Below are 24,810 nucleotides of genomic sequence, written 5' to 3'. Positions count from 1 at the left end.
GGGGACCCTCCCTCCACCCCCCAAAGAGGCAGGCCCACAGCTTCCTCCCCATCCTTCACTTTAGGCCCACAGCTGGCATGAATGTCAGGAGCTTCAGGTTTCCCTAAATATAGATCCCCTGCCAGGGGATCTGTGGCGAGGAAAGGGCAAGGGTCACCGGAGAAGGTCGGGGACATTGGTTGGGGGTAGGGCAGGAGCTGCCTTATAACCTGCCCGGGCGTGGCCTGACTCAGTCGCTGTTGACCAGGCTCTGCCCGCTCCTTCAGCCTCCTCCTTGCAGGTGGGCGCCAGCAGGACTGAGCGGGGGTGGGGCTGGGCTGAAGGCGTCGGAATTAAGAGGGGAGTCCTGGCGGGTAGGATGGGGAAGCTAGAAAAATATCTGGGAGGCTGACAGCTGGGGGACGGATTTTATTTTGGAGAAGGAAGTCAGTGCCAGGGAGAAGTTTCACAGGGACTCTGGCCCCGCATCCCCAGACTTGCTTGGGCAGAGCGGTAGCCGGCGGGTTTCCGCTGGGTCTGGCTTTCGAGAGGTGGCCCGGGCGGCGGGCGCATACGCTCTCCCGGTCCCGGGAGCCAGACCCGCCGGAATGGGGCGCAGATGCGGCGGAGGCACTCTCCCCGCGGGACACCCGGAACCGCTGCCGCCTCGCCTCCGCCCCTTGCCAGCCCCTGCCGTCTCCTCGCGGCCCTCGCCGCCCTCTCTTCCACCGGGGCTCGCAGTCGTTTGACCTCTGGATTCGGTTACAACGCGACGCACGCTGCCTCAGCGCAGCCGGAAGCTGGGGCTGCCCCGGGCCGCTGGACTGGGCCCGTGGCGGGGGAAGCTGAGCCTCAGTCTTCTCGGGCTCTGCCACCCGCTTTTCCCCCGAACCGACCCCACCCCATCCCCATCTCTGCCGGTGCCCCAAATCGGCTGAGTCACAGCGCCCCAAAGCACGCCAAGCGGGGGGGGTGGGGGGAGGAGAAGGCAGAGGGAGGGGAGGGCCCCCGCGACCCGCGGGATGTGGCCCGAGTCACGTCCGAGGGGGATGGGGTGGGGGAAGGGATCGTGTTCTCGCCGCACTGTCCTCGCGCAAGCGCCGCCTCCGGGCTTCGCCTTTCAGGGGGCGGACTCTCGCACAGTCCCTCGCCTGCAATTGGACGCCGGGGCGCCTCCGGCCCCCTGCAAAGGGAAAAACCCCGCGGAGGGTGGCGCGGTGCCTTTATAAGGCGCGGCACCACGTCCTGCCCGCCCACCCCCGCGCACCCCCCTCGGGAGTTGAGTAGGCTGCGTTCCCCTTGGAACGCGCCGTAGAACCAGAGTCCCGGTGCCGACTGCCGCGTTCGCTCCCTCATTCCACTCGCCGGACCACGGCCCTCCACCACTGCACCCCGCCAATCCGCCCCTCTCCTGTGCCAGGTGAGCGCCCCTCGCCACGTGCGAAGGTCAGGGAGAGGGTCGTGGAGAAGGATCCGGGGTGTAATGGCGGGTCGGGCGTCCGCGCGGAGCCCCCCACCCGGGCCCAGCATCTCCCCTCTCCACCATCACCCACAACTGTGCTCCTAGCCCAGACTCCCCAACTCTTCCATCTTGAGCTCCCGCGGTTTGTTGCGCAGTCCAAGGGCCGCTCCGTGCTGAGTCACAGCAGGGAGGAAGGAAGCAGGGCGAGATAAAGTACCATTTCCCCCTCCCCTTTTCTTGTTAGGACTCTTGGTGCAAGTATTACGGCCACTTTGCCTCTGCAGGGATCCTAGGAGGCCTCGAGGGGTGGGGGCCAGCTCATATACTGCCTCAGGGTTCCCGAAAGCATGTGGTTGGTCCCTGTCGGGAGACGGGTGCCCCCGCCGAGGAGGGGAAACCCCCTCGGCAGCTTCTGATGCCGCGTGAACACTCCCTATTTTTCCTTATCGGTGACCTTGATTCTGAGCCTGGAACAGCTGCAGCCGCAGAGCAGACATGAGCATTTTTCAGGGGGGGGTGGGTGGGCACTTGCCTCTCCTCCACGTTCTCGCACCCTGTATGAGCAGTGAGAACGACAAACCTCACCCCTTTCCTCCACCTTGGGCTAGGCTTCCTCTGCGGCCCTTTTCTGGGCTTCTGATGACCCTCCTGCCTTTTTCCTAACACCCTTTTTCTAACAACCTCCCCCGACCGTGGGGGGAGAAGCCTGACCTTGGGGGTGTCCTTGAGGCCATGGAGCCTGAGCCAGCCCTGGGATCTCGAGTGGACTGCGAGGAACACTCCTGTAACAGAAGATCTGGGTTCTACTCTCACATCTGGCTCTAGGGTTGCTGTGTGGCTTGAAACACAGACCTCTTCCCTTCTCTGTCTGCTTTCAGATGAGGAGGTTGGGCCTTCTGCACAATCTCTAATTCTAAAATACCGTGGTTCGGTTTTGCTTCCAGGCAAGGTGACCCCATGGCAGAGCGCAAGCCAGGAGGGTCCGGCTTCCACGTGACTTGCCTGTCCGTGCCTCTGGCCTTTTCCCTTTACCCCAGATGCCAGTATACAGCCCCACCCTCAGCTGGGCAACACCCAGCAACAAACAGAGTTAGGAAAGGTACAGGAGGCAGGCCTAGTATAGGGAAGTCGGGTGTAGGGGAGAGCTGGGGACAGGAAGTGCCCCGAGACCTGCCAGTTGTGGGGCAGGAGAGGTAGGGAACCTTTGCCCTGACCTCCAGGCAAGGGGCCTTGCTCATTGGGAGACCACGGGAAGTCCCTGCTAACTAGCCCTCCCTGGTCTGTCTCCTACCCAGGAACTGACAGGCACCATGCCCCACCAATACCCAGCGCTGACCCCGGAGCAGAAGAAGGAGCTCTCTGACATTGCTCACCGGATCGTGGCTCCGGGCAAGGGCATCCTGGCTGCAGATGAGTCCACCGGTGCGGGCAGGACACAGTGGGAGGAGGGCCCCAGGTTGGGGGTGATAGGCTGATCCCCTGATTCCCATGTGATGCTCCCCTCCAGGGAGCATTGCCAAGCGACTGCAGTCCATTGGCACTGAGAACACCGAGGAGAATCGGCGCTTCTACCGCCAACTGCTGCTGACTGCCGACGACCGCGTGAATCCCTGCATTGGGGGCGTCATCCTCTTTCATGAGACGCTCTACCAGAAGGCAGATGATGGGCGTCCCTTCCCCCAAGTTATCAAAGCCAAGGGTGGTGTTGTGGGCATCAAGGTGAGGGGGCTAGGCCTCAGGGTGTGAGATGTACGATGGATCTGGGGGAAAGAAATCCAGAGTAGCAGGCTGGGGGATGAACTTCGGGTCGGGATCCTGGAGACTTGGGTGGAGTCTGCCCCAGATCACCTCCCAATCGTGTGTAAAAAAGCTAGAAACATATAGGACCTGCTTGGCATTTTTAATCCTTGCAATTGTGAGAGGCAGGTGTTATGCTTATTATACAATTGAAAAACCAGACGCTCAAGGCCATGAAGTGTTTTACTTATAGGGTTAGTAAGTGGTAGGAGCCCCAGCTCTGGGTGTGTGTCCTGCTCTATAGGATCAGATAACGTGACTACGTGAAATATTTGCAAACCAGGAAAGATACTTGAGAGATGAAGTAAAGCCGGGACAGGGTGGGGCTACAGAGGAGACAAGGGCACGAGAGCTCACTTCCCTGTCCTGTGTTGTTGCGCAACAGGTAGACAAGGGTGTGGTACCCCTGGCAGGAACAAACGGCGAGACAACCACCCAAGGTGAGAACCGTTTAGCTCCCGGCCCTACCCACCAGCCCACCCAGCTCGGTACCCCTCTGGGTGCCCAGGGTGTGTGGGAGCCACGTGCCCCCTCCTCTGCCATGCTTTGATTCCTCCCCTCTACAGGGCTGGATGGGCTGTCGGAGCGCTGTGCCCAGTACAAGAAGGACGGAGCTGACTTTGCCAAGTGGCGTTGTGTGCTGAAGATAGGGGAACACACCCCGTCCACTCTTGCCATCAAGGAAAACGCCAACGTTCTGGCCCGTTATGCCAGCATCTGCCAGCAGGTGGGCCTGTAGGTCCCCAAGAGGCCACCTCCCACCTCCTTTCATTCCAGCATGTCAGCTAGCCTGCCACCCATCTGCCAGGCTACCTACCTTCCCCAAGGCAGCTGCTCCAGATCCTCACCAAGCACCAGGCTTGGGCCCGTGGAGGGCTCTGCAAGCAGAAGAGCAGAATAGGGGTTGTGCAGGTGGATCTGGGGAGATGGCTGATCTGCAATCTGCCAAAGGCTGTGAAGCCAGGGGTCTCTGTCGTCATGGAGATAAGATCTTGGTCAGTGGCTGTGGAGAGCCATAGGTGGGGCTCTGGGTTAGGAGGCCTCACGGCTGCCCTGTCCCTCACCCCACAGAATGGCATTGTGCCCATCGTGGAGCCTGAGATCCTCCCTGATGGGGACCACGACTTGAAACGCTGTCAATATGTAACCGAGAAGGTAGGTTGCCTGCCTAGAGAGCTGGGCTGGGGGCCATGGGGCTGACCCCCGTCCCCCTCTCTGCTCCACCCCACCCCACTTTGGTCCCGCCCTGCTGTAGGTGCTGGCTGCTGTCTACAAGGCTCTGAGTGACCACCACGTCTACCTGGAAGGCACCTTGCTGAAGCCCAATATGGTAACCCCAGGCCACGCCTGCACCCATAAATATTCTCACGAGGAGATTGCCATGGCAACGGTCACAGCGCTGCGTCGCACAGTGCCCCCCGCTGTCCCTGGTGAGACCCACACCCTCATCTTGACCTCTGGGAGGTAGACGAACTGTACCCATAAACCTTGTGCCCATGTGCTCTAATTTCCAGGTCAGCTTCTAGGGCCTCCTACCAGTCCCCCGGGTCCCTGACTACAAGCCCTCCTCCCATTTCACCCCCTTCTTTTACAGGGATCACCTTCCTATCTGGAGGCCAGAGTGAGGAGGAGGCATCTATCAACCTTAGCGCCATCAACAAATGCCACCTGCTGAAGCCGTGGGCCCTGACCTTCTCTTATGGCCGAGCCCTGCAGGCCTCTGCCCTGAAGGCCTGGGGTGGAAAGAAGGAGAACCTGAAGGCTGCCCAGGAAGAATACATCAAGCGAGCCCTGGTAAGGATGGGGCAGGAGGTGGGCAGGGTGCTGGGGCGGAAGGGATCTGAGAAGGAACCTTCTCACTCTGGCTCCTCTCCCCTTTTAGGCCAACAGCCTTGCCTGCCAAGGAAAGTACACCCCAAGTAGTAAGGCGGGGGCTGCAGCCAGTGAGTCCCTCTTCATCTCTAACCATGCCTACTAAGCGGAGGTGTTCTAAGGCTGCCCCCTCAACACTCCAGGCCCTGCCCCCTCCCACCCTCACTCTTGAAGAGAGGGGGCCTCAACCGGGCCTCCAGGCTGCTCTTTCCCGTCATTCTTGCCTCCCTCGTGACATTGATGCCTGGTGTTGTCTGTGTACGCTAACTCCGCCATTTCCAGCCTACTGCCAATAAACAACTATTTAAGGGGGAGTCTGTTGTCCATGTGTGTGGTGTCTAGGGCAGGGGAGGGCTGGGGGAGGTGGCAGAGCCCAGAGAAGAAAGGGCCCTTGCATTATGTTCTTCCTTCTTGAGCAGAAAAATAGGTGAAGGAGATGGACTAGTTTAATACTTTGTTTAATACTTGCCCAGGGCTTCAAGAGAAGAGCTTGTGAATTTTTTTCCAACCACCAAATGCTCTGTTCCTTCTACCAGCAGCATCTGATAAGGCTTACAGTGGGGGAGCGCATGTGTAACTGCTGGTCTTAGGAGGCTGCAGCCTCAGCCTCAGTTTTAGGCCCAGAACTCACAGGTGTAGAAGGCCCCTGTCAGAACAGCCACTGACAGAAACTAGGATTTCCTGAATCTATAAACCGTACAACATGATAAGTATTCTACAGGAGTAGGTACTATTATTCCCAATTTGTCCTTAAGGCGATCTTGCCTCACTGTTTCTTGGTTGAAACAAGATTATTAATGCATGTCTTCTTAATCTGCACTGTTGAGCTTGTTTGTTTTCCCATCTTAAAAGGAGATGGGGTTAGAACTGACTTCTTAGACTCTGGGCTGTGGAACCCCTTGAAGAACCTGGAATCCTCTCTGACATCCACTTCAACAACACAGACACACACACACAGAACTGTGGAGCTCAGGTTCTGGGTTAAGAACTGAGCCTCTGTGGCTTCTGCATTCCATGAAGCCAGAATGAGGGCCCTGCACTTCCCCTATACCGTGCTTTGAACCCTTCTCCGTTCACCCAGGCTGGGGTGTAATAGTAACTATATCAGATCTTTTTGGGTATTAAAGATCTTAGTCATAACCAATGACATAGTCCTGCCACTTCCCAAACTTCATGATGTGGACCATTTCCTGTCTGAGTTCTCCTCTAGAGGGGGAAAAAAAAAAATCTTCACCTTTCTGATCTCTGGACCTACTGAATCCCTGTAGTTACCTGCATAGAAACTTAGTACCTTCTAGGAATTTAAGAACTTAGTCCTTTATCATTCTCTGCACATTTGCATCTGTTGCCTACATCCAAAACAGAACTGGTGTCTAGTGCCCCTTCAAACTGTGGCCTCACTTCTGTGCCTAGCCTCACTCAGCTCCCTCTGAAACAAAGTCTGAAGTAAAGCAGCTAGAAATTGAGGGTCCATAGAAGATAGCAAAAAGGACATTCCAAAAGGGCTCTGACACCAAGAAGTTTGTTTAAAGACCAATCACTTCCTCTGTGTGCAGCAAGAGACTAGGGAAGCAGAGAACTTCAAATGTCAGTTTGGGATGTTTTATAAAGTTTCTAATGACAAAGCGCCAGAAAGAGTAAGTGACATTAGACGAAACTAGAACTGAGGACACAGCTTTCCTGTGTTCAGATTTCAGCTTTGGGGACTTCCCTGGTGGTGCAGTGGTTAAGAATCCGCCTGCCAATGCAGGGGACACGGGTTTGAGCCCTGGTCCGGGAAGATCTCACATGCCACGGAGCAACTAAGTCCGTGCACCACAACTCCTGAGGCTGCGTGCACCCTACAGCCCGTGAGCCACAACTACTGAAGCCGGCGTGCTGTGCTCCACAAGAGAAGCCAGTGCAATGAGAAGCCCGCGCACTGCAATGAAGAGTAGCCCCTGCTCGCTGCAACTAGAGAAAGCCTGCGGGCAGCAACGAAGACCCAACGCAGCCAAACAAACAAAAACTTCAACTTCGATTCAAACCCAAAGTTCTTAGCTATGCAACCATGAACAAGTTACTTAACCTTTTAAAGCCAGTTTCCTCCTCTAAAAAAAGAGTAAAACTGCAGACAACAAGTAGCTGAGGGGTTTCAAAGGGACCATTCTGGAATCGGGGAGGTCATGTTAACTGAGGTATAGACTTGGTGTGGGGAAGGTGGACTCTTTTCCACTTCTAATTTCGGAGGTCCTCCACAAGCAGAGATTTCTCTGGGGCCCTGGAAAGAGATCCGGACTGGAATTCCTTCACAATTGAACGAATACTTCTGTATGCCAACTGTTCCAGGCCTTGTTCAAAGTAAGCACTGGGGCTGCAAGTGTAAACAGGGCAAAGTTCCATCCCTCAGGGATTGTAACGGGGGAGGCCTGCTAAAACAGGTAAACAAAAACGTGTAACTTAAAGTTACAGGGTGGAGCCCCGGCTCAGCGTCAGTTTCCCCTCACTGAGATAGGGGGACTGGACTGAGGTGCCCAACATCCCTCATAGCGCCAATCGGCTTAGCCCACAATCACTTCCGTCCGCTTGTTGCCGACATCCGGTTCCTTGGGTTCATTTCCACTCTCAGGCTTGAAGGGATGGGGTAAAGGCGCGGCGTGGGAGGGGGAGTGTGTGTATGACGCCACGTCCGGCGCGCGGCGGAACTAGTCTTCCTCTGCTTCCGCGGCGGGGCCGGAAGTAGAAGTGGTGGTGGCGGCGGCCCAAAGCGGAGGGCAGGAGGAAGACAGGGACCCCGGGACCCGGAACCGGAGTCGCAGCGGCGGTAATAGTCTGAGACCCCTCTAGGCCACCGTCCCCAGCGCGGGCCCGCTGGGCTCAACGGGAGTTAGCGGGGGTGCTGCTCGGCCTGTGGGACGCTGGGGGCCCGGGAGCCGGTGTGAGGGGAGGCGGGAGTGGGGAGGCCGGGCCACCTCCAGAATCGAGTTGCCCACGACCCCGACCCGGCGTCCCCTAGGGGCACTCTGATCCGCGGGCTTGTCTTCGCCTTTCCCAGGAGACCCCTGTGCGGTGCGGAGGGGGCGGCGGCCCCGGCTCTGACCCGCGCCGGGGGGTGGGCCATGGCGGAGATCAGCGACCTGGACCGGCAGATCGAGCAGCTGCGGCGCTGCGAGCTCATCAAGGAGAGCGAAGTCAAGGCCCTGTGCGCTAAGGCTAGGTGAGCCGAGCTCTGTGGCTCCGGGGAAGAGAGGCTTGGGGTTCCGGCTTGGGGCAAACCCAGCTGAGAACTTTGGGCCTGGCTCATCCTGGAAGCTTTCCTGGAGAGGAGCGGAATAGGGCCTCTTCCCTCGAGGAGCAGCCAGCCTGTTGGGGGAAGACAGACCTGGATGAAGACACTTGAAGTGTTAGATGATGTGTTTTCAGTGGAATTAGTTACAGAAAGTACTTAGGAAGCTCAGGGAAACAACCCTATCTGTCTGGGGGGAACAGAGAACGTTTCTTGGAGGAACTTCGGGGTACACCTCGAAGAATAAGATGATAAAAGGGAGTGTCAGCAAGAACAGGAGTTCAAGGCAGAAGAGCTAAAGACTCTGTGGTTTACAGTGTTCTTTTAATTCCCATAACAACCCTAAAAGGTGGATGGAATTGATCCCATCTTACAGGTGAGGACTCTCATATTCAACAATTAAGGGATGGATCGTGAATCCAGTTCTCCATGTCCTGTCCCTTTTCAGGCCATAATGCAAGAAAGTGGAGTTGGATCACTTTCATATTCATTGTGGGAGCCTAGGAAATAGTAGCCAGTAAGCCAGAGTAGAATTAAGCAAGGTGTGGAGGGAGGCCCAACTCAGTTCTGTGCGAAGTAGGATGATGTAGTGATTAAGAACCAGGTTTTGGAATACGATGGCACTAGGTTGGAATCAGCTCTGCCAACTTCCTCGCTGTGTTGGTGAGGTCCCTGAGGTCCCTGAGACTCCGTTTCTTCATGTGGGGATAATAGTACGTAATAAGATGGTTGGTGCTGGGGATGTGCTTAGCATAGGCTTTGGTAAAATGTAAGTGCCGGACAAACGTTGGGTGTTACTGAAATTATTTTGTAGGAAGAGGGCAGTGCTGATATGGACAGAAGTTATTAGAGAAGGATTGTAAGACAAGGTGGCCTTCAAAGATGAAAATAATTTGGATAGCTGATGGGGGCAGGCCCAGTGAGGAAGGGCATTCCTAGCAGGATGAGAATAGGAGTGGAGCCCTAAGATGTGTGGGCAGCGGTGAGGAGACCAGTTACCTGCCTCCTGAGGAACTTTCCATGGCTCCCACCATGCTGGAGAATTGTGGGGAAAATGCCAGCAGAATTACCCCACATTGATGGAACAACAGGCCCACTGTTCGCCTGGCCTTGTACTTGCAAAGAACTTGTATCCATTTCCTTCCCACAGCCATCCTGTGAGGTGGAATTATTAGCCCCATTTTACAGAACAGGAAGCTGTGACTCCTTGAAGCCTAGTGATTTGACCAAGGCCACCCAGAGAGAAAGTGACCGTCGGGCTCTTTGCTTGGCTTTGCCCCACACAAACCTGTAACAGCCAGACAGGTCCTGCATGGATTTGGTGAACAGGCAGGGCCTGCTTTTAAATGCTCATCTGTGGCTCTTCATGTATTCAGTCTTCATTGCTCTTTGCAGCCCTGTGGAATAGGCACGGCATGGGGTGAGTATTTCACAAAGAGGACACTGAGCCTCAGAGAAGATAATGTCTTGCCCCTGCTCTCACAGCTGATCGGAGGGGAGCCTGGTTTTGGATCCAGGTCTTGGACCATGCTCCATGCTCACTGACAGCCAGGCGGACAGACATTTAGACTCTGTGAGAGGCAGCAGGGGGCTACTGAGGGGTGGAAGGGTCCTGCCCAGCTCCTAAGATGGAGCTTGGAGGTACTAGGCTCAGGCGGGAGGTGGCCATTGTTATCCCAGGCCCAATCTGGAGGAGGACCAACTCTAGCACCTGGCCGTGGCCTCCTGAGGACCCACCAGGGGCCCAGGCTGAGGCTGGTCGTGTCAAGAGCTTTTGCTTGCTCAGAGGGTACCGAGGCTCAAAACCTGGGAGCTACAGAGGCCTGGGAGCTGAATTTGCTCTTGTGAAAAACATCAGCACATTAGAACGGCTGAAGGTTTTGAATCGGGTGGTCTTCAGTGTGGAGTATAGCTTTGTCACCTATAAACAGTGTGACCCTGGTCAAGTCACTCTACATCTCCAAGTCTTTGAAATCCTTACGGAGCCTGCCTGGGATTCTTCATATCCAGGGACAGGGTCTGGTGCTTTGGTCAGCAGTGTTCGTTGTGGAAGTGAAGGTGAGCAGGTGTGAGCCCTGAGAGGGCTGGTGATGTGCTGCAGGTGACGGAGCTGGGGCCTGGTTCCCATGCTGTGCTGAGGCCTTGCTGGGCACTGAGGTAGGTTGCGACCCAGAGTCTGTGGAAGGGGCTGGTATAAAGTCTCAGGAAATTGGGCCCCCCGAGTTTCCAATTCAGCCACTCTCCAGCTTTGTGACCTCGATTCTGCCCCCTTTTTTGTAAAGCGTCACTTTCTTTGTCAGATGAGGATGGAAAGAACCTCCCAAATCAGTTGGAAAGGTCAGTATACGCAGTCATGTGGCGGATGTTTGGCACAAGATGCAGTACAGGTGGGAGAGCCTGGCTGCTCTTTGGCCCCTTGGGCCACCGCCAGCGCCTCCTACCATTCCTGGAAACCGAGGCACACCTCCCTGGAGCCACCTTAGTCGTACAGAGTGCCCTAAGCCCAGGGAACTCCCGGTCTTGTGGGAGGGGACTGGCAGAGAGGGCTGAGCAAGTGCCTCCCACGTCAGACCAGCTTGGTAAGGGCCACACTCTGGAGCAGGCTGCCTTGGTTCAGTTTCTGCCTGTGTGACCGGCCGCTTTCTTCATCTCAGCCATAGGAATCAGCACAGTGCCTGCCTTCGAGGGTGGTGGTTTGATTGCCTGCGTCATCCATGCAGAGCTCTTACTACCGTCCTGGCACGTGGTGTGAACTGAAGTGTTCACGGCTGCTGTGATCATCAAGGCCAAAATCTAGAAACACGGCACTACTTACGATTGGGCGTCTGTAATGGACAAAGCAATTTCATGTCAAGCTCACTCAGGTAGAAGTAGACTGCACTGCAAGGAGAAAGGGAGGACAAAGTCCTCACTTCCTCTAAATAAGTAATAGAAAAGTGTCAACAGCATATCACTTTGAAGGTGCCTCCGACGGCCGGCCTGCCCAGGGCACCACTCCTATGACTTGGGACAGTCCGGGAGGAGGCCCCTATGGTGGGGAGAGAGGGGCTGTAAGAGCTCGGCCAAGGGCACAGTCTCTGAGCAGAGGGCTCTGTGGAGAGGAGGAGGAGGACATCTGTTTTCTGGCAGTAAGTGCTGGCTGTATGAAAGGGAGCAGCATGGAGGGTCAAGGCCGGGAAAGTCCCAGACTCCTTGCAAAGGCTGAACAAGTGCTTGGGCTTTGGCCTGTTGGCAGCAGGGAGCCACACACAGAAGGGTCTCGAGCAGTGGGGCTGTGGTCAGGCTATCCTGGGGAAATTGCACACCTCCGACCTGCCCCCTAGAGGTTCAAGGACAGCCCCATATCCTCCCCTTCCCCGCAGAAAAGGTCAGGAATAGGGTTGGGCTGGCTCGGCTTTGGTGACCCTGGTCTTCTCCTGTCTCCAGAGAGATCTTGGTGGAGGAGAGCAACGTGCAGAGGGTGGATTCGCCTGTCACAGTGAGTACCCGCTGTCCCTCCACAGCCTGGCTTGGTCTTCTAGGCACGTGGTCATTCCCCTTAATCTTGTGGGCTCCAAGGTCTACCCCTCATCCCTGAGAGCCCCATCTTCAAGGGAGCTTTGCTAGAAGAATTGGCTGTTATGGGCAGGGTCTTTGGAGTCATTGGAGGGATGCTCTTGACCAGGGCAGAAGAACTCAGTTCGGTGAGTGATGACTCCACGTGTTCCTGTGTGTTATTAGTGACTTTATTCTGGGTGCCTGGTGGGGAGTAGGGAGAGGAGGGGGCCAGGTCCTCTGCAGGTCTAGCTGGAAAGAATTGGCTCTAGCTCTTGCCCCCAGAATAGTTGGCACTCAGTGTGGGATGGGGGGATTGGGGGGTGGGGAGAGTAGATTTTTGGCCCTGAGAAGCAGAGGCTTAGCCGAGAGAGATAAGGATCTTCTCAAGCAGTGGGTGTTTTGAAGGACAGCCCCTGGTAGCAGAGGCTTTCGGACTGTTGAGTTCCGACCTGCTTTCTCACTTCCAGGTATGCGGTGACATCCATGGACAATTCTATGACCTCAAGGAGCTGTTCAGAGTGAGTGTGGGGAAACAATGGGAAAGGTGACCTGGGGGTGACTGGAAGACCCCTTTAACTGAGAGTGGAAACTTTTGAGTTTGGTGAGTGGAGTGGAGACCAGAGGCCCCTAGTCAGGTGGGCCCATTGTGAAAGAAGGGCCTCAACTTGACTGGAAATGGGCCAGCACAGTGGGTCGGGGACAGTTTAGGGCCAAGCAGAACCTTCTTCCTCCCTTCCCAGGTGGGAGGCGATGTCCCTGAGACTAACTACCTCTTCATGGGGGACTTTGTGGATCGTGGTTTCTACAGCGTTGAAACGTTCCTCCTGCTGCTGGCACTTAAGGTGGGACCGGACCCCCTGGCTTTTGGACCCCAGACCTGGGCCACCTCAGGCCTGACCTGTCTGCATCCCTTCCGCCCTCATCTCCTGCTCCATCCACCCCCAACTCTTGAGCTATGCTGCTGGTGACGGACAGATTCTGCTTGGGTTGTCAGAGAAGCTTTCCTTGACTTGGGGACATCTGATTGGGCCCCTGGAGGATGAGGTCAGAGGGACGGCATTGTAGGGGAGGAAATAGAGGCTCATCCAGTTCAGAAGGTGGCAAGGAGCTGAGTTCAGCTGGGTACATTACATTATCCATTGGGAGAGCGGCTGTAAGGGACCAGATGACAAAGTGCTCCAAGTGTCTCGCTAAGGGCTTGGTCTGTACCTGGTGGATGAAGGAGGGGCCATTAGGTTTGTAGTTGATGTGAGGGGGGCAGGAGGTGGGAGAGGATTCAGCTTTGCATCCTCTGGAGGAGGGACTGGGAGTGTGTGAGGTGGATGTAACACAGTTCAGGCAGTAGTGATGAGGATGGAGCGGGGCTGGCAGATGTGAGGACATCTAGGAGCACGAGACAGAGCCTCGACCCCAGGCCTGGCGTGGTGCCTACCTCCAGGTTCGCTATCCTGACCGCATCACCCTGATCCGGGGCAACCACGAAAGCCGGCAGATCACCCAGGTCTACGGCTTTTATGACGAGTGTCTGCGCAAGTACGGCTCCGTGACCGTGTGGCGCTACTGCACTGAGATCTTTGACTACCTCAGCCTGTCGGCCATCATCGATGGCAAGGTAGGCCCACCGCACAGCTCCCGGGCGTGGGAGAGATGGAAGAGGCGCTGGGCCTCAGTCTCCCTTCCCACCTGTCTCGCTCTCCCCTGTAGATCTTCTGTGTGCACGGGGGCCTTTCCCCCTCCATCCAGACACTGGACCAGATCCGGACAATTGACCGAAAGCAAGAGGTGCCTCATGACGGGCCCATGTGTGACCTGCTCTGGTCCGACCCCGAAGGTGAGGGCAGGAGCTCTATTCTTAGTTTAGTGAGTGACTGAGGGGGTCCTGTGGTTAAAGCAGGTGCCTTAAAGGGACAGCCCGAGCCGGTGAGTTTGGGACAGAGCAGAGTGGGGCTGGTCCTCACTGGCGTCCGTGCTTGACTGCCAACTGGCTGGCACCCTTGATGAGGAGAACATGGGGAGTTGGGTGCTTTGAGCTGGGGGATTGGTGGGGATGTATGTCACTGCTCAGGGGCTTGCTGAGGACAAGATCATCGGCTCCCTGAATGTGAAGGGGCTTCTGCAGAGCTCAGACTCCCAGAATGGTAGCCCCCTGAGGACCCCTCATTTTGTGGGCCTCCTCAGCTAGTATGGAGCAGAGCCGAGATGAAAGCCAAGCCTCCTGATCCCCGTCTAGGGCTCTTGTGCTGTAACAGCGGCCTCCACTCCCTCTCTGCCCTGTTACTACTTCCCTGCCGGCTGGGCAGCCCAGGGTCACAGGTGCTCTCCTGGCGTGGTTACTGTCAGCACCTCCTTTCGCTCTTGTGTGTACCTGTTTGGACAGTAAATACATGGTCACCCTGATGGTGAGGTGGCTCAACTATCAGGAAATTCTTTCTTCTTTGGAGCTTGTCTGCTTCAGCGTTTGCTGTCCTGCCCCCAGGCTCCCTCAGAATGCATTCGGGCCCTGTGCTCTTGCTGCACAGGCCTAACTGGGGGAGGGGCAGGGTACTCTCCTGCAAAGGGCCGAGGATAACCACTGATGCCCTGAAGACATCCCCTCGGCATCCCTACCCTCATCTGCCTCAGACACAACAGGCTGGGGCGTGAGCCCCCGTGGGGCTGGCTACCTATTTGGCAGTGACGTGGTGGCCCAGTTCAATGCAGCCAATGACATTGACATGATCTGCCGCGCCCACCAACTGGTGATGGAAGGTTACAAGTGGCACTTCAACGAGACTGTACTCACTGTGTGGTCGGCACCCAACTACTGCTACCGGTGAGCCGCCTGGGCTGGGAGGTCGAGGTGGGGATCTAGGCTGACCTGCTCCTTTAACACGCTGCTGCCCTCCGACTTCCAGCTGTGGGAATGTGGCAGCCATCTTGGAGCTGGATGAGCATCTCCAGAAAGATTTCATCATCTTTGAGGCCGCTCCCCAAGAGACACGGGGTATCCCCTCCAAAAAGCCCGTGGCTGACTACTTCCTGTGACCCCTTTGTCCCCTGCCCCCTCTGGCCCCTGGACCACTGTGACTGCCCTCTTCAGACGAAGGCTGGGGGGCTGTCCCCAGCTATGCTGTCCCCCCAAAAGAGGGCACTTCGTGGGTGAGGACTTTTCTGGAGAGGCTTGGAGCCTTGGCTCCACGCTCCTCCTCCCGTCTCCCCACTTGAACCACGAAGTTTCCAATAATTTTTTCTTTTTTTTCCTTTTTTTTGGTTTGTTTTTAGATAAAAATTTTGAGAAGAAAAAAAAAAAGAAAAAAAATCTAATAAAAGAAGAAAAATGGTCTTTGGGTTTGTGTCAGAATTGATTGGGGATGAGCAGTGGTGCCAGCGCAGCCTGGTAGACGTCAGGACATGGACTGCCCTGGAACCGCAGTCCTGCCAGCAAGGTGCGGCTCAGGCCAGTCAACTTGCCCAGAGCCTCCTGGTCCCCATCCAGTGACAATGACCGCTCCTGAGGGCTTCCTGCGTGCTAGGTAGAGGGGCGGGTTCTCAGGCAGCCCTATTTAATTCTCAGAACACTGTCAAGACACTGATTTCCCCATTTTCCTGAAGAGGAAACAAGCCCAGAGTGTTGATTTACATGCACAAGGTCAAGCAGCTGGAAATGACAAGTCTAGATTGGGGCCTGGGTCTCCTCACAGAACCTGTGCTCACACAGCCCCACTCTGGGCCGAACACCATCAGCCCAATGTTTCCAGAACACTGATGTCTTCCGAGTTTTATTAACAAAAGATACTCTAGTCCTGAGAAGAGACCGGCTGGCTTGCACTGGGGCGAGGGGGTAGAACTTGCTGGGCCCAAGGGTGAGGCTGGGAGGAGGGAGTGCCCGTCCCAGGTCCCATTTGGCCAGGCAGAGCCTCCCTCCATTCACACTGAGGTGAGAGCCGGGAAGGGGAAGCTGGCCCCAGCTGGGCTCCCAGCGGCTTAGCCAGAGCTTTGAAGCCAGAGGGGGGTGGGAGTGAAATCAAAGTGTGAAGTGGGGTGGGGGAGGCCCGAGGCAGCCATTTGGCATGGGGGATGGGACCACTGGAAGTGAGGGGGCAACAGGCCTGGGGGAGGGGAACTGGAGGTTTGTGATGGAAGACGGGGAGGGAGGCAGAGGGGCTCAGCAAAGGCTCAGTACATTGGTTTGGAGCCCACATCCAGGTAAGCCCCAGGCCCAGGGTAGGGCAGAGGGAAGGGGCCCCCTTGGAGGAAGTGCGAGGCAAAGGATGCTGCGGGTGCCGCTGCTGGGTATCCTGAGCCTGCTGGCCCGGGCTGCAGCTCTAGGAAGGCAGCTGAGTAGGGGGCTGGGCGCCCAGAGTCTGGAGCCTCGGGGAAGCTGGGGTTCCTGAAGTGCAGAGAGGTATCAGAACAGGGGAGAGGGATCCCCAGCCTGGAACAGCCCAGCCCTGTGCCCTTGTCCCACTCACCTGGTCGGAAGGTGACCAGGGGCCCCATGGAAAGCTGCAGGGTGCAGAAGGTAGGCCTCAGCACTGGGGCCACCACAGGGAGGAGCTGCGGCCGGGGCAGCTTCCCCGGGCGCTGGGGCCTGCTCTGGATCTGACTCACGAACGTCCCCACCCAGTGTGGAATCACAGGGACCACCTGGTGCATCTGGGGAGACAGAAGGGACAGTGTGGGCTAAGGAGGATCAGCATCTCAGGCCTGGCCCCATCACCACTGGGACTACACTCACCTCCACTCCCATAGGTCGCTGTGGCTACTGGCTCTGGGCCCCGCAGTTTCCTCTTCACACGGGCGTCTCGCTCCCTGGGGAATAGTGATGATGATGATGATGATGATGATGATGATGATGATGATGATGATGATAATGGTGATGGTGATGATGGTAATAAGAGCACTTACCAGGTGCCAGGCATTTGACCCAGGGACCCTATCAGGTAGGTGCCGTTATTATACCCATTTTACAGAAGAAGAAATGGAAGGCCAGAGAATGAAATGACTAGGAAATAGCAGAGCTGGGATTTATTCCCCACTTACAACTTTCCAGTGGTTTCCTATTGCATATAGAATCCATGGAAACTCCTTCCCGAGCAACAAGGCCAGGGCGTGGTCAGACCCCAGCTCACCTTGTTCACGCTGCCCATCTCCACTAGCTGCCTTTCAGCCACACTCCGGAATCCCCGTCTTCCCCTCTTCACCTGCTTTACTCCTCATTCTTGTCTCAGTTCAAGCATAACTTCCTCAAAGGAGTCCTCCCGACTTGCCACAGCACCACACGCCCTCCCTGATAAACTCTGTCAAGAGTGATACTGTTACATTTGTTACGGTGATCCTTGAATTAATATCTACCTCTTCTGCCTGACTCTAAGTGTCTTGAGGGCAAGGGCCAGCTCTGAAGGGGTTAGTTAGAAGCCAGTGTCCTAACGAATGAAACCTTTACAGCCCACCATAACCTGGCTACCCATCACCTCTCTCACTCCACACCCGCCATACCGCAGGCATGCTCCCACCTCAGGGCCCTGGCATGTTCCCAGATATCCACCTGGCTCCCTCCCATCTTCCTCCGAGTCTTTTCTCAAGTGTCGTCTTAGTGAGGCATTTCCAGGCCTCTTATCTAATAAATACCTCTCTGCAGTCCTTCTGATCCTCCTTGCTTGCTTTCTTTTCTCTTTAGAACTTATCCCTAACATATTATATAATATTTATTTCTCTTGCCTACTTGTCTACTCCACCCACTAGAGTATCATCAGTTCCATGAGGGCAGGGGCTTTGGTTTGTTCACTGTTGCATCCTCACTGCCTAGGACTGTGCCTGGCACATAAGCTGGTGCTAAATAAGTATTTGTCAAATCAGTGAGTGAATATGTGTTTTTACTTACATTGTATTCCTGGCATCCAGCACAGTGCCTTGCACACAGTGGACGATTAATAAACATTTGATGAATGAATGAGTGAATGAATGAATGATGCCCACCTCTTACAGTTTCTGCCATTCTCCCGGAAGCCCTTGGCAAAGGGGTTGGCTGCGATCTTCAGTTGTGTGATCTGCGGGTGCACATCCAGAGTCAAAACTCCCACAGCCTGGGCAGGGCACGCCACCCCCTCAAGCAGGGTCACTCACCCGTGGGTTCTGGTAGGCTGTCACGGAGATGAACATGGTCTCGGGGAAGCGGAAGGAGGCAACGCCCCCCCAGTGTTGGCTGCAAAGCTGGGCGGCCCGCACCAGGTGTATGCGGGGCTGATACTTATGCATGGAGTGCAAGATCAGCTGGGAGGGAAGAAACAGGAGTGACCCCCTACCCTGGTCCCACCCCCAACCCTTATCCGGGGGTCCCAGCCTGGGCCTCACGTGGCCATGGGGGTCCAGCGTGCTGTTGGTGAGCTTGACTCGATGGAAAGACACAGGCTGCCGCATCCAGTGGGCACCGGTGGCAGGGGAGTCAGGATGAATGTAAACTCGGTCAGGCAGGCGGGGCTCTGCCTTGCCGCTGGGCTCCCAGCGCCGGCCCTGCCAGCGGTAGCGAGCCCCATCCACCGGCACCACATCCAGAAGAAACAGGTAGCGGGCTTCGGGGTCCAGGCCAGTGACTGATACTCGGCAAGCAGGGAACATGCGCCTGGACAGGGGAAGGGACGGGAGAGGCCTGGAGCTACCCAGTGGCCAGGGCTGGGCACAGCACCCGCAAGGGGGCATAGCCACCGGCTCACGCAGTTGTCACAGAAAATCGAGGGATGCGGAATCAGAACTCAGAGGGCAGGATCTTAGAGCTATAAGCTTGTCTCATCCCATTTTACAGATGAGAAACAGGATCGACCTGGTCACGTGATCTGACCAGAGTCACGCAGCAGATTAGGAGCAGAGTCTGGACTCCTGACCCCGGCCCCTCAAACTCCATTTGCAGAAGCAGGAGTGACACACTTTTCCTCTGGAAATCTTGCCAGGAGCTTTCTGCTCCCCACCCTGGTGGTCTCCTCGCTTGATCTCCAGCACCAGAATCTACAGCTGCTGGACAAACTTGCTTCAGAGAAAATAAAAAGGGGACTCACCGCGCTACTGCCTGAGCTCCTGGCCTAGATAAAGACCACACACTGACCGTATCCTTGCCTCCAAGGTGACCCCTGATCCTGGTCAGACTTCCCTGATGCTGGTCAGTGGCTGGCCCTTGACCCCAGTCATAGTCTGAATGCTGATCTAGGCCACGTACTAACTTATAACGCAGCCCGACTTTCTGCCCCCGGCCCAGACTGACCTGGGACCCTTGCCATAGGTTAGTCCCTAAACCAGCCACAGACTCCACAGACTGACCCTTGACACTTGCCACAGAGTGACCCCTGGTCCAGCCATAGAAGAACCCCTGACCCAGGCCACAGTCACACTCTGAACTCAGGCAGAGCTCCAGCCCCCCTAGGAATCCCCACACCTAGCCCCATCACCAGGGACTCTGCCTTTCCCAAGAGACCCCCACCAGGAACACACTGGGTCTTCTTCGGACCCTGGCCCAGCCCCCTCACCTCCCAGCTTTGGTGATGATCATCTCTGTTCCCACGCAGTTGAACTCTTTCCACAACTCCCGGTTCTCCAGGCTCAGGCTGACTCCAGGGAGTGGATGAAGGCCCTCTGGGGCTGGAGGGGGCGGCTCAGTGCCCAGGGTTGGAGGCAGCGGGGGTAGAGGTGGGGGAGCGGCCAGAGTTCGGGGAGCAGCCTCAATCCCGGAGAGGAAGCAATCCAGTTTGGGAGTGTCCAGATCTGGAGATGGGAGGAGAATGAGCCAGCCGAGGGCCACAGCCTCCACCCCCGTTCCTACCCAGGAGCTGCTCCCACTGCTCACCGGGGTAGCGGTAGCCCTCTGCCAGGGCAGGCGGGAAGCTGGAATCTGCTCCGGGCTGGGGGGCCCCTAGGCGGTAGCCGGTCCCCAGGGAGGGGTACAACTCTCGTGGATGGTACATGGAGTAGTCCTGTCTGGCCTCAGGTCACGCTGCCTGGAGTGCCCCAGTGCTACGAGATGCCCCCTTTATAGCTCACAGCTCAGCCCCTTCCAGACCCAGGATCACAGCCCCTCCCCTCTTTGGGGCCCTGGAGTTAGGCTGGGGTGGAGACCCCTGGGGCCTGGAAGGGGTCCGAGAGGGGGCCGGATACCTGGGTACCCTCCCCTCCTCCCCTCCCCCCCCCCGGCTTCATTAGCCCCGACCCCCTGCCCCCTCATTACATAATTAACTCCTCGGCCTGATTGATCCCCGGGGCTCAACAGGGACGCAGTTTGGCGCTTCCGGCCAGCTGGTCCCCGTTCCCACGGAGGGAGCCCCGGCTAGGGATAAGCTACTGAGGGGCGGGGCCTGGACCCTGGGATGGAGCCTGGAGTCCTGGGGCAGACCTTGGCGCCCCAGACTTTTCTGGCAGGTGACACACACACCCCCCCCTTCACTTGGAGGATGAGACTTGGAGGGACGAAGCATGACTGGAGGGAAGGAGCAGGGCTGGAGGGACGCGACCAGAGCTTATTGTTAATGCGGGGCACCGGGAACCTCGAGGAGTCCGCAGATGAGGCCTGAACTCTGGAGTCCTTCCCGGTTCCCATTCTGAAAAACCTCCAGCCTCGGCCAAATCTCAAAAGTTTAGAGACGCCGACAGCTCGACGGTCTCTGACCGCAGACGCCCGGGTTTCCCAGAAGGTCCCGCGTTGGGGAACCCTCGGAACTACACTTCCCAGCAGGCCCAGGGCCGAGGTTTGGCGCGAAGACGACAGGCAGGTGCCGCTGGGGCCGCTGGAAGTTGTAGTTGGGACGAAGGGGGGCGGTGAAACCCGCGGCGCAGATGCCTCTCAGGAGAGCTGCCCCTAGGCGGCGTCAAAACGTTTAGGCTGAGAAGATGCAGATCAGCTGAGGTCAAGGCCTAGCGAGCTAGAGTGGGCGCGGGAATCTCCACCTGCAGTGAGATCCGCCCCCGGTGCTAGAGAAGGTAGCTGAGCCCCAGGAGCGAAGGCTACCAGCTTTGACCGCCGTGCCTACCCCACGTCTCCAGGACTCTGAAGGGAACAGGTCTATAGCGGCATGAATCTGCATGAGTCCCCCGCTTCCCGGATTTCACGTGAGCCTGGGGCTGTCTCCACTCCATGGTTTTATTATGTACAAACGCTACAGAACAAGGGGAGCAGACACGTGTGGGGTAAGAGGTGCCCGGTGGGAGGAGAATTTCACAGGGCAGATGGTGCACTGGGGCCAAGAGAGAAGCACACAGGCCATATCTATAGGGCAGGTGGGGCAGGAAGGGGTTAAAAATGAGATCCAAGCCAGCCAGATCGCAGGGAGGTGCGGGGGTGTCGTCCACCTTGTCCACCTTCTGATCTCCCCCCAAGGTCACAGTGCATGCAATAAAATATATGTACAGGAGCTGGATCCTTCCTCTGCAGAGGCCCTGATGGTCCAGAGCTCCGTTCGGGTGAAGGGAAGCCAGTGGCGCCCCCTGGCGGCCAGGCCGGGCTGGAGCCACCTGCATCAGGAGCAGGGGTCAGTCCCAGCCATTGTCTTTGATCATGTGGTTGAGTTCAATGATGTACTTCCCCTCTTTGTACTTCTGGCTGCTCTCGAAGGCCTGTTCCTGAAAGGAGGGGAGAGGCTGTCATCCCTGGAGCTAGGGCCTTACCAAAAGGAATAGGGGCTGGGGAGTGGATACGATGGGCCTCATTTTACATATGAAGAAACTGTCAACCAGAGAAACCAAGCCACCTGCCCACAGACACAGAGCTGGTAAATGGCAGGGCCAGGTTTCTCACTAATAGGGGATTGACAGAACTCTCTGAATCATAGGTACTTTTTAAGTACTAATGTTGGCTCCAACAGAGAGGATATGGAAGGTTCTAAAAGATCCAGGGATGGACTTCCCTGGTGGCACAGTGGTTAAGAATCCACCTGCCAACACAGGGGACACGGGTTCGAGCCCTGGTCTGGGAAGATCCCACATGCCGCGGAGCAACTAAGCCCGTGTGCCACAACTACTGAGCCTGTGCTCTAGAGCCCGCGAGCCTAGAGCCCTTGCTCCGCAACAAGTGAAGCCACCGCAATGAGAAGCCCACGCACTGCAACAAAGATTAGCCCCCCTCGCCGCAACTAGAGAAAAGCCCGTGTGCAGCAATGAAGACCCAATGCAGCCAAAAATTAATGAATTAATTTTAAAAATAATAATAAAAAAATAAAAGATCTAGGGATTACAAACTGGTAGCCTGAGGGCCAATTTTAGCCTATACATGTGTTTTGTTTGGCCAACAGAGAGTTTAATAAAAATAACTTTCAAACAGTTAAATACGGGGCAGGCCGTGCTCATTCCAGTTTGCCAGACTGACCCCCTCTCCAGATCTCTGTTGCCCCTTTTTGCAGATCCACAACATCTGCTTGGCCCTGCAAGCACTTGAGTTTTTGATCTCTGGATCAGGCTACTTCTTTATTTTACAGAGGTCCAGAGAGACCAAACCACCTATCCAGGGACACAAAGGAAATCTGTGGCAGGGCCAGGGCTGAACTCAGGTCAGGGTTCTGTCTCTGCCTGGGGCATCCACCTCACAGAGGCACCACAGCTCCAAGAGATGCCTGAGGATTCCTGTCACTTGCAGTTTCCCAAGAGCATCTTCTTTTGCTGCATCTAATCTGATCCCCATAACAATTTTGGGTGCCAGGTGGTGGCTTTATCCTCCACTGCCAGATAAGGAAATGATGCTCAGGGTGGTGAAATCAGACCCTGAACAACAGCAGTGGCAATGAGGGCAGTGGAAAAGGAGGCTCATGGACCCAAGCTCCATGTTGCTGTGGGGTCTTGGGCAACTTCTCTGATCCTCTGAATGGCAACAGAAGCTGGGGGTCAAGGGTTTGGAGTTAAAAAAAAAAGACAAAACGAGGATTCTGGTCCCTATTCTGTTACTTACCAGCTGTGTGACCTTGGGGAAGTTACCTAACATCTCTGGGCCTTCCTTTCTTCTTCTGTAAAGTGGAGATAATAACAGACTACCTACAGGATTGCTGTAATGAGTGAATGAGATAAGATATGCCAAGCATATAACAGTGCCTGGCACATAAGCATTCAATAAATGGTAATTTTCATTAGATATCCTCATCTCTAAAATGGGAATGTTTGTGCCTGTGAGGAGAAGGATGAGTTAAGAGAAAAATTCTAAAAGCCCTTGCAGGATGTGAGCGAAGAGAACATGGTCAGGGGATGAAAAGACAGTTTGACTTGGGTGAACTGGGCCTGTACACCCTGAAAGATTACCAGATGACTGCTGTGAGGAGGAGGTGATATGAGGTCAGGTCAAAGGCTAGCCTGGGGTCAGAGGTCACTGACTCACATATTTCCAGCCCAAAGTGGTCTTGCAGTTTTCGCAGTGGATGTCAGCAACAGCATGGAGGCCTGTCAGCAGCACCCGCTCCTCCGCTGGCCCGCAGCCCACGTTCACCCTGTGGGGACATGGGGGCAGTCCCAGGGAGGGTCCCCACCATCACAAAGCCCGCCTCTAGCTTGCATCCTACTGTGTCTGTCCTTAGCATCCAAAAGAAAGGCGATCAAAACTTCCTGCCCAAACCAGGGGATTCTGAGAGTCTCAGTATGATGCCAGGGGTCACAAGTCACAACAGAGGTCAGGGAAAGAAAGGGAGATTGAATACTCACACAGAGTTGAAGAGGTAGGCACGCCCCTGACTACCCTGGAAGGACTAAAGGGTAGGAGGGAAAAAGGAGGGGATGTCAGGGCTGTTGGTGGGGAGCTGCCAGGCAGCCCCTCTAGCCTCCCCGTCCAGCTCCAGCTGTGACCTGGTTACCTTGGAGATGAGGTCGTCGTGGTTGGCCAGGTGAGCACGGCAGTGGGCACAGCTATACCTCCGGTGACAGTCATCCAAGTAGGCCTGAAACGTCTTGGGCTTTGAAATCCGCACCATGGCGGGGGCCGGGGGCAGTGGCCCCACGCGGGGAGCGGCCCAGGGGGAGCAGAGGGAGCCCAGTGCCTGCATCGGAGGGAGTGGGCTGTCAGGACCCAGGCCACACACATGCAGGCATGCCCTGGACCACGGGGACTCTCTCTGTCACACTTGGCTGCTGTCTCCTCTCCCCAGAGGCCAGAGCTATCTGAGTTTTGACTCACTGAGGAGTCCTCAAGTTGCATCAATGGGGAAACTGAGGCTAGGAGGAGCCCAAGATGAGTCACCCACCTGCTTTCAGCCTCACTCCCGCTGACCTGGCAACTGAAGCTGGAGGAAGGGGCTCTAGAGTGGATGAGCTGTCAGTTCTCCGTTTAGGGGGAACATGGAGGGGGGTTAGGAATTCTATGGTCCTTAGGACCTCAGCTGAACTGCCGGAGGTGGGGACGACTTCACTTGAGGCACGGGGAGCTCATCTGGGGAGAGGATGCCTCACCCTCCTGGAGAAGACAGGAGGCCTCAGTGAAGGCGGAGGGTCACCTAGGAGGGGACGGGCTCTTACCTGGGGGCGCTGAGGCCTTGTCTATGCCGAGGGGATCTTACCTGCATCGCGGAGCCTTACCTGAGACCCTGGGGCTCACCTGGGGCGCGGGTACGAGGGCCGGGCGCCGGGGGAAAGGGGGCAGTGCTCGCCGCGGGGGCGCGGGGCGACGCGCAACCCTGACTTTGCGGGCCTCACCTCGCCTGGGCGCGCGGGGGTCCAGTCCGCCGGGGTGGCCTGGCCTGCGAGTGGGGGGCGCTCCTGGTGGGCGCCGTCCCCCCCCCCCACCCGCCGCCGGCCCGGGTTCGCAGCCTCCGCGACTTGTTTACACCGAGACCAGCTGCTGCCGCCGCTGCGGCGGGAGGGGGAGGGGGACAGCCTCTGGTCCCGGCGGCCGCTGTGGCCAATCGGCGTGCAGTATGCAAATGAGGGGGCGCGTCACACCGCGGCCAGAGCAGGCCTGGGCTGCCCTTCC

General features: G+C 56.6%; 4 protein-coding genes across 10 annotated transcripts; 2 read left to right on the top strand and 2 right to left on the bottom strand.

Moving 5' to 3' along the window:
• The first annotated feature begins 32 nt into the window (after positions 1 to 32).
• ALDOA (aldolase, fructose-bisphosphate A) lies at positions 33 to 5,424 on the top strand. 2 transcript variants are annotated; one of them, XM_059037363.2, is made up of 9 exons: positions 33 to 280; positions 2,737 to 2,863; positions 2,949 to 3,160; positions 3,624 to 3,678; positions 3,805 to 3,965; positions 4,310 to 4,393; positions 4,494 to 4,668; positions 4,833 to 5,032; positions 5,121 to 5,424. In XM_059037363.2, the coding sequence occupies exons 2-9, from the start codon at positions 2,752 to 2,754 to the stop codon at positions 5,214 to 5,216; spliced, it is 1,095 nt and encodes a 364-aa protein (XP_058893346.1). In that variant the 5' UTR covers positions 33 to 280; positions 2,737 to 2,751; the 3' UTR covers positions 5,217 to 5,424. The 2 variants fall into 2 exon arrangements, with proteins under 2 accessions (XP_058893346.1, XP_058893345.1); XM_059037362.2 differs by having other exon boundaries at positions 232 to 1,399.
• Positions 5,425 to 7,677: 2,253 nt separating this feature from the next.
• On the top strand, positions 7,678 to 15,233 carry PPP4C (protein phosphatase 4 catalytic subunit). 4 transcript variants are annotated; one of them, XM_067012061.1, is made up of 10 exons: positions 7,797 to 7,913; positions 8,145 to 8,306; positions 11,030 to 11,239; positions 11,802 to 11,853; positions 12,380 to 12,430; positions 12,653 to 12,754; positions 13,351 to 13,524; positions 13,617 to 13,743; positions 14,535 to 14,724; positions 14,807 to 15,233. In XM_067012061.1, exons 3-10 carry the CDS (start codon positions 11,223 to 11,225, stop codon positions 14,934 to 14,936), a joined length of 843 nt encoding a protein of 280 aa, XP_066868162.1. In that variant the 5' UTR covers positions 7,797 to 7,913; positions 8,145 to 8,306; positions 11,030 to 11,222; the 3' UTR covers positions 14,937 to 15,233. The 4 variants fall into 4 exon arrangements, with proteins under 4 accessions (XP_058893168.1, XP_066868162.1, XP_066868163.1 ...); XM_067012062.1 differs by having other exon boundaries at positions 11,802 to 12,058; XM_059037185.2 differs by lacking the exon at positions 11,030 to 11,239 and having other exon boundaries at positions 7,678 to 7,913.
• TBX6 (T-box transcription factor 6) lies at positions 15,172 to 19,921 on the bottom strand. 3 transcript variants are annotated; one of them, XM_059037178.2, is made up of 8 exons: positions 19,726 to 19,921; positions 19,409 to 19,643; positions 18,246 to 18,513; positions 18,018 to 18,164; positions 17,871 to 17,941; positions 16,630 to 16,703; positions 16,364 to 16,547; positions 15,172 to 16,281 (listed from the first exon to the last, which is right to left on the bottom strand). In XM_059037178.2, exons 1-8 carry the CDS (start codon positions 19,841 to 19,843, stop codon positions 16,068 to 16,070), a joined length of 1,311 nt encoding a protein of 436 aa, XP_058893161.1. In that variant the 5' UTR covers positions 19,844 to 19,921; the 3' UTR covers positions 15,172 to 16,067. The 3 variants fall into 3 exon arrangements, with proteins under 3 accessions (XP_058893161.1, XP_066868154.1, XP_058893160.1); XM_067012053.1 differs by having other exon boundaries at positions 18,018 to 18,140; XM_059037177.2 differs by having other exon boundaries at positions 18,018 to 18,513.
• A 1,073-nt stretch (positions 19,922 to 20,994) lies between these two features.
• Positions 20,995 to 24,714, bottom strand: YPEL3 (yippee like 3). Its single transcript, XM_059037180.2, has 5 exons — positions 24,534 to 24,714; positions 23,699 to 23,881; positions 23,550 to 23,593; positions 23,230 to 23,338; positions 20,995 to 21,491 (listed from the first exon to the last, which is right to left on the bottom strand). The coding sequence occupies exons 2-5, from the start codon at positions 23,813 to 23,815 to the stop codon at positions 21,402 to 21,404; spliced, it is 360 nt and encodes a 119-aa protein (XP_058893163.1). The 5' UTR covers positions 23,816 to 23,881; positions 24,534 to 24,714; the 3' UTR covers positions 20,995 to 21,401.
• Positions 24,715 to 24,810: the final 96 nt, after the last annotated feature.

The sequence above is a fragment of the Kogia breviceps genome, chromosome 14, assembly GCF_026419965.1.
Source record: "Kogia breviceps isolate mKogBre1 chromosome 14, mKogBre1 haplotype 1, whole genome shotgun sequence".
Taxonomy (NCBI): Eukaryota; Metazoa; Chordata; class Mammalia; order Artiodactyla; family Physeteridae; genus Kogia; species Kogia breviceps.
Note: the sequence above shows the minus strand (reverse complement) of the source record. Positions and strands in the feature narration are given on the sequence as shown.